Source organism: Otolemur garnettii, unplaced genomic scaffold, assembly GCF_000181295.1.
Source record: "Otolemur garnettii isolate 467f Iridium unplaced genomic scaffold, OtoGar3 scaffold00060, whole genome shotgun sequence".
NCBI lineage: Eukaryota > Metazoa > Chordata > Mammalia > Primates > Galagidae > Otolemur > Otolemur garnettii.
In genome coordinates, this window is record NW_003852455.1 from 2,726,422 (window position 1) to 2,734,521 (window position 8,100).

The window sequence follows — 8,100 nt, forward strand, 5'->3', positions numbered from 1 at the left end:
TTTTCAGCCTTTTCTTTCTTTAAATTCAGAAATAGAAGAGATCTTTTCTACAGACCTCGTGCCAGGAGATATCATGGTCATTCCATTAAATGGGACAATCATGCCTTGTGATGCAGTACTTATTAATGGTACCTGCATTGTAAATGAAAGCATGTTAACAGGTAAACTGAACTTAATCAGTAAATATCACACAAAATGTTTGTAATATTAGGATTAAGTAACTAATTAAGCTTTTTCAGAATTAGATATGTCATTTGTTTCTTTACCCATGAATGTGAAGGATTTTGATGGTGTTTGAATTCTGAGTAGACCAAATTCTGCATTATACTCAGCTGTGATAATAAAGCATCGTGCGAGTGTTGGCTATATCTCTTGGCCTGCCTGTGGCCACTCTTTTGACATAGGAAATGGTTTGTAGTAGGGGGAGAGGAAAGAAGTCTTTTGCCCACAGAGAATATAGCATAGAGTATTTTCTTCCCTATTTGATGTGTAAAAAGTGAGAATAAATAAAGATTTTATATTTTTCTTAAAGAGAAGTAAACTTTAAAATGACTTCTCGGCCAAGTGCAATAGTTCACGTCTATACTCCCAGTACTTTGGGAAGCAGAGACAAGAAGATTACTTGAGGTCAGGAGTTCTCGACCAGCCTGGGCAACATAGCCAGACCAAAGAAAAAAGATAGAAAAATTAGCTGGATGTGATGGTAGAGGATTGCTTGAGCCCAGCAGTTTGAGGTTGCATTGAGCTATGATCAGGCCACTGCACTCTAGCCCAGGCAAGAGAGCAAACTCCTATCTCAAAAAAATAAACAAATAAAAAGGGCTGGGTGTGGTGGCTCACACCTGTAATTCCAGCACTCTGGGAAGCTGAGGTGGGCAGATTGCCTGAGCTCACAAGTTCAAGACCAGCCTGAGCCAGAGTGAGACCCCCCATCTTTAAAAGTAGCCGGCTATTGTAGTGGGCACCAAAATTGTTTGAGCCCAGAAGTGTGAGGTTGCTGTGAGTTATGATGCCACAGCACTCTACAAGGGTTGGCAAAGTGAGACTATCTCAAAAAAAACCCCAAATAAACAAACAAAATAGGACGGTAAGATGACATCCCTTTGGTAATTTACATTCTGGAGGTAGAACCAGAATCTTTTTAATCACATGAACTTTTTTTATTAGCCTAGTCAGTGTGAGTAGAAAATGATTTTTTTTTTTCTTGTAGAAACAGAGTCTCACTTTATCGCCCTAGGTAGAGTGCTGTGGTGTCACACAGCTCACAGCAACCTCCAACTCCTGAGCTTAGTCGATTCTCTTGCCTTAGCCTCCCGAGTAGCTGGGACTACCGGCGCCTGCCACAATGCTCGGCTATTTTTTTGTTTGTTTTGTTTTGTTACAATTTGGCCAGGGCCAGGTTTGAACCCCACACCCTCCGTATATGGGGCTGGCACCCTACACACTGAGCCACAGGCACCGCCCTAGAAAGTGATTCTTATATAATGTAATTTGAAACTATTAAGAGACTTGTCTTCAGACATACGCTTATACGTATTCCTATACACTTGCTTTCTTTGAAGCAAGAAGAGTGACTACTACAGAGGATTACAGTTTAAGAAGAATTTGGCTGCTTTTCCATACAACTTACTCTTTCCTTCACTCCTTGCCCAGATGCTTTTTTTCCTTTCTGATTCCCTGCAGGGATTAGGCATACGCCCTCACATCTCTTGTGTAGTTGGGATAACAAGAGTTCTTTCCAGGTGGTTCCTGTGGCTCACTGGTAGGGTGCCGGCCCCACATACGGAGGGTGGCGGGTTCAAACCTGGCCCTGGCCGAACTGCAGCAAAAAAATAGCCGGACACTGTGGCAGGCGCCTGTAGTCCCAGCTACTTGGGAGGCTGAGTCAAGAGAATCGCCTAAGCCCAGGCGTTGGAGGTTGCTGTGAGCTGAGTGACGGCCATAGCACTCTACTGAGGGTGATAAAGTGAGACTCTGTCTCTACCAAAAAAAAAAAAAAAGAAAGAAACAAGAGTGCTTTCCATTTTAGTTACTAGGGATAAGAGCTATGGCAACTATTTATCTTTTGTTGAAATTATTTCAAACTCTACAACACAGTGATTTCTAAATATAAACTGGTATTTTTTAGTCACATCACTATTTGGAATTATAGTGGGAGACAAAACGTTTGGTATTTCTGGGTAAGGAAATTGGTATATTAAAAAACTGATTAAGCCATGTTATCCACATATAGAACTCTTAATAACTGGTAAACATTTAGGATATTTTTTTTTAAACAGTCTCTAACTGTGCCCTGGGTAGAGTGCTGTGGTGTCATAGCTCACAGCAACCTCAAACTCTTGGGCTCAAGCCATTCTCTTGCCTCATCCTCCCAAGTAATTGGGACTACAGGCACCCACCACCATGTCTGGCTATTATTTTTTTGTTGTTGCCATTGTCATTGTTGTTTTAGTTGGCCCAGGCCAGTGCCCCACCCACTGAGCTACGGGCCCTGCCCAACATTTAGGATTTTTTAGGATTTTTTTTTTTTTTTAAGAGACTCACTTTATCGTCCTCCATAGAGTGCCATAGTGTCACAGCTAACAGCAACTTCCAGCTCTTGTGCTTAGGTGATTTTCTTGCCTCAGCCTCTGGAGTAGCTGGGACTACAGGCGCCCATCACAATGCCTGGCTATTTTTTGTTGCAGTTTGGTCGGGGCTGGGTTGAACCCACCACCCTCAGTGTATGGGGCCGGCACCCTACTCACTGAGCCACAGGCGCCACCTAACATTTAGGATTTAACACTTAAGATTTTTCTTGTGTTTGATACTGCTTTCATTTAATAATTTATGGCTTTTTTTTTTTTTTTAAGGAGAAAGTGTTCCAGTGACAAAGACCAATTTGCCAAATCCTTCAGTAGACATAAAAGGAATGGGAGATGAATTATATAATCCAGAAACACATAAACGACACACTTTGTTTTGTGGTACGACTGTTATTCAGACACGTTTCTACACCGGAGAACTTGTCAAAGCCATAGTAGTTAGAACAGGTAGAAAACATTTTATTTAATCTTTTGCGTATTTGATACTTACTGATTATTTAAAAAGAGATTCTGAAGAAGTAATTTTCTTCTTTAATTTTTTGAAAGGATTTAGTACTTCCAAAGGACAGCTTGTTCGTTCCATATTATATCCCAAACCAACTGACTTTAAACTCTACAGAGATGCCTACTTGTTTCTACTGTGTCTTGTGGCAGTGGCTGGCATTGGGTTTATCTACACTATCATCAATAGCATTTTAAATAAGGTATGTATGTGGGATTCTTATAAGGTTTGATCCTTAATTATTTACCACATGTGGCCATCGAGGATTTGAAATGTGGTAGTGAGACCAAAGAAATAAAATTTTAAGCTAACTTAATTTTTTTTAAAGGAGAAAGTGATCCGATGACAAAGACTAATTTGCCAGATCCTTCAGTGTTTTTAAGTTAACAGTGAGAATGGTGTCCTTTAAAAATAGCTGTCATTTGGGACGGCGCCTGTGGCTCAAAAGGGTAGGGCGCTGGTCCCATATGCCGGAGGTGGAGGGTTCAAACTCAGCCCCGGCCAAAAAAAATAAATAAATAATAGCTGTCATTCTACAAGCCATTAATAATTGATTGAATTTTGTATTTTGCAGAATCTCTGAAGGGAAAAAATTTAAAATGGTTAATAGATGTATATACATACAAACTTACATAAAAATTCAAAAATAGTGTGTAGGTTTTCACTAAGGAAATGTCCACATTAAATTAATAAATATTTAATATTGGGGGTTTGACACTTGTTTTTGTGTTAATTGTAGGTAGAAGTTGGGGTAATAATTATTGAGTCTCTTGATATCATTACAATTACTGTGCCGCCTGCACTTCCTGCTGCAATGACCGCTGGTATTGTGTATGCTCAGAGAAGACTGAAGAAGATTGGTATTTTCTGTATTAGTCCCCAAAGGATAAATATCTGTGGACAGCTGAATCTCGTTTGCTTTGACAAGGTTGGTTCAGTTTCATAAGATCGCGGAAGATTACTTTGTAGCTTTTAAATATTTAGAGTAATCTTCCATCATCTTTGTCAACTAATTTGTATACATTATTTATTGTGCCTCTAATTTTCCTCCTCCTCCTCGTCCTCAATTAACATCATCAACAGGTTCTTGAAAACTGTGACTGTAAGCAAAATGAAGAATAATGAAACCCGTTTTACCATAGGCTAATTGATAGAAAAATAAGCTAAATTCCTGGGGCATATTTCTGGTTATCAAAACATCATCAAAGTTCTAAAAAAAGACCTAAAACTTCTGATATTAAACATTGAAATAAACGTGAGCTATACACACAAACCCGGCCCCAGCCAAATTGCAACAAAAAATAGCTGAGCATTGTGGCAGGTGCCTGTAGTCCCCACTACTTGGGAGGCTGAGGCAAGAGAGCCCAGGAATTGGAGGTTGCTGTGAGCTGTAACACAACAGCACTCTACCGAGGGCGATAAAGTGAAACTCTGTCTCTATAAAAAAAAGAAATATTAATAAAAACAGATAAGACAATCATTTACCCAGTGACCTTTTCAGGGCCACAAGTAGTCAGAGCCTAACCTGGCAGCTCAGGGTGCATCTATCTACCACGCTCTCCTACACCCACGCTCAGATTGGGACAGTTAGCCTACCGTTCACCTACCATGCACAGCTATGGGATGTTCCCATCTGGAGTAAAATACAGGAGAACATGCAAGCTACATAGAGACGGTGGCCCAGGCTAGAAATCAGATTTTTTTCCCCCTCATGCACAGTATGGCAAAATAACATTATTTGAGGACTTGCTGTATTTCTTATTTTCTCAATTTTTAATGCTTTGGATATTCCTCAAATTTGTAATAAATTATTCATATTCAGAATTTTGCGTTGTAGGAGTAGGAAATAGCAGTAGTAAAGATCATATGATCTTTCATGTTTATATTTTATTATTTGTTTTTTTGAGATAGTCTCACTCTGTCGCCCTGGGTAGAGTGCTGTGGTGTCACGGCTCACAGCAACCTCAAACTTTTGGGCTCAAGCAGTTCTCTTGCCTTAGCCTCCCAAGTAGCTGGGACCACAGGCACCTGCCACAATGCCCAGCTATTTTTTTGCTGAAGCTGTCATTGTTGTTTGGCAGTCCCAAGGAGGGCCCAAACCACCAGCCTTGGTGTATGTGGCCGGTATCCCAGCTGCTGAACTACGAGCGCCAAGCCATCTTTCATGTTTTTGGATAGTAATTCTTCCTTAACAGAAAAGGCTCCATACACATATTATTTTCTGTGATTTTATTGCTCTTAATTATGTATGTTTAGAGTCTGCTATATATATATATATATATTTTTTTTTTTTGAGACAGTTTCACTTTGTTTTCGTCAGTAGAGTGCTATGGTGTCTCAACTCATAGCAACCTCTAACTCCTGGGCTTAGGTGACTCTTCTTGCCTCAGCCTCCAGAATAGCTGGGAATACAGGCGCCCGCCACAGTGCCTGGGTATTTTTTGTTGCAGTTTGGCCGGGACCAGGTTTGAACCCGACACCCTCAGTATATGGGGCCAACACCCTACCCACTGAACCACAGGAGCTGCCCTGCTATGTGATTTTATTTAACATATATTTCAAAAATAAAACAGTCACCAATTTTATGGTTTTATGAAAAAATAACAAATCATGTGAAACATACTTTGTTACAAGAGTTTCTCCTTTCCTGAGCTAAAATTAGTTTTCCTGAAGTTTTACTTTAAGAATTAAATCTAGAGCAAACGATCTTCTATCATACTCTTAGTAACTGATGATAAGAGCTTGATTTTTCCCCCCTCGCCTTCTTCCCCTCTTGCTTAATCCTCCCCCACTTCTTTTCTCTTTTTTTTACAAACTATTTATAGTAATCCATTGCATTATATGCAGCATAGTTTTTAATGCTATGTGGTTGAGGGGGTTTGTTTTTTTTTTTTTTTTTTAGACTGGAACTCTTACTGAAGATGGTTTAGATCTTTGGGGGATTCAGCGAGTGGAAAATGCACGGTAAATAGTAGCTAGACTTGATGAGATTTATTAGTTGATTTTTAGTAAATATTTTAGCATGCAGCATTCAAACATGTAGAATGTACAGTGGACAACCGTGTATCTACCACTAAGGTTAAATAATTGACATTATGCCATATTTGCTTCATATTTCTTCTTTTAAAGGATTAAAATACTATATAAATTGCTAATGTCCCCATCTATCCCTTTAGTTATTTCTACCACCATTCTAAAGTTTTAAAAAATTTTGCCTATTTTATATTTTTACTACATGAGTGATTTATTAGTAGATATATGTGAGTGATATACTGTGATATCCTTTTTTCTCTCATAACATTGTTTTCAAGATTATTCATATTGATAGGTATGGTATAATTTATTAATATTAACTTCTTCATATTATTCCATTATATGATTAAACTATAATATCTGTTCTAATAAGGGACAGGTGTATTTTTTCTCCTCTTTTTCTCTGTACTTGCACAAATGGTGCTGTGATTAAAATTCTTCCATGCAGCTCCTGTGAGCATGCGGTTGCGTCTCTGTGAGCGTAAGGGCTAGGGCTGCATGGGTGCAGGTTCATCTTTACTTGGTAGTGCCTAACTGCACTGCCATGTAGGCGGCGGTGCTTCGTGTACTCTCCCCTTCAGTGGATAAAGATCTTTTTGACAAACAATATTGTTAGACTTGTAAATTTTGCCAAAATGGATGGATATAAAGTGGATATTTCATGCTGGCTTTATTTACATACCTCCTCATCGTTACTTATAAAGTTGAGTATCTTTTCACATTTTTGGAGGGGGAAGGGTTTTGAGCATCGTTCTGTGTATTGTCTGTTTATACTTTTTTTTTTATTGTATTGCTAAGTTTTTGTCTTATCCATTTGTTAGAAGTTCTATTTTCCAGGTAGTCATCTTTTTTAATACCATCTATTGAAAATGCATTGCATCAGTCTCTGGCTTATCTCTTTGTTTTTATTGCCTTTTGAAGCGCAGAAGTTTTGCTACTATAGTTGGGTTTATGTTCATTTTTCTCCCCTCAGAAGTCTACTAGAGTTTGGCTTATATAGTTTGAAAGACAGTATAGTCAGTGTAATTTCAAGAGTGTTACATTTTCTTGCTAAGTAGTATGTCACATTGTGACCTTATTTATCCTTGGTAACACATACTGCCTTAAATTCTCTTTCATCTACTTATTATTATTTTTTTTGAGACCGAGTCTCACTATGTCACCCTTGGTAGAGTGCTCACAGCTCACAGCAACCTCAAACTTTTAGGCTCAAGTGATTGTCTTGCCTCACTCTCCCAAGTAGCTAGGACTACAGGCACCCATCACAGCACCCAGCCATTTTTTGTTGCAGTTGTCATTGTTGTTTAACAGGCCCAGGCCAGGCTCGAACTCGCCAGCCCCAGTGTATGTGGCTGGCGCTGTAACCACAGAGCTACAGGCACTGAGCCACTTTCATCTAATATTAATATAGCTACACATCAGCTTTCTTTTGCCTAATGGTTGTGTAGCCTATCTGTTGCCACCTGTTTACTTTTCAGTCGCTATATGCTGTTGTCTTCACATTTATTCAGACATATTTGAAATTATTTCTGCCATTCCTCGTATCAAATTACATATATATTTTCTCATTCTCTCATTTCTGTCTCTCTTCTGAATTTATACATCCTGATCTTTTACTTTTTGTCCTTAAATTATTAATATTCATATGTAGAGTCTAAAGTTCATGGGTGTCAATACTGTCTTCCAAACCCCAAACCTATGGAATATAGAATACTTTCGATTATTCATTTCTTTTATGCACCATGATCTCCTTATACCTTTTTTTTTTTTTGTAGTTTTTGTCTGGGGCTGGGTTTGAACCCACCACCTCTGGCAAATGGGGCCGGCACCCTACTCCTTTGAGCCACAGGCGCTGTCCTCTCCTTAAACCTTTTATTATTGCTATGAGAAATCCTAGCCTCTTCAGTAATCTCTTTTCTCTTTGATATCCTTAAAACTTTATCCTTGATTTCTGCAGTTTATTTATTTTTTTTTTTTTGA

At 38.8% G+C, this 8,100-nt stretch overlaps 1 protein-coding gene across 6 annotated transcripts in view; it reads left to right on the forward strand.

The window, feature by feature from the left end:
• Positions 1 to 8,100, forward strand: part of ATP13A3 (ATPase 13A3) — a 100,944-nt gene that overhangs the window by 48,419 nt on the left and 44,425 nt on the right. For all 6 annotated transcript variants that reach the window (XM_023514837.1, XM_023514836.1, XM_003792690.3 and 3 more), the window contains 5 exons: positions 30 to 161; positions 2,853 to 3,032; positions 3,132 to 3,289; positions 3,827 to 4,015; positions 5,990 to 6,051. In XM_023514837.1, the coding sequence (XP_023370605.1) occupies positions 30 to 161; positions 2,853 to 3,032; positions 3,132 to 3,289; positions 3,827 to 4,015; positions 5,990 to 6,051 (721 nt within the window). The remainder of the gene's footprint in view (positions 1 to 29; positions 162 to 2,852; positions 3,033 to 3,131; positions 3,290 to 3,826; positions 4,016 to 5,989; positions 6,052 to 8,100) is intronic.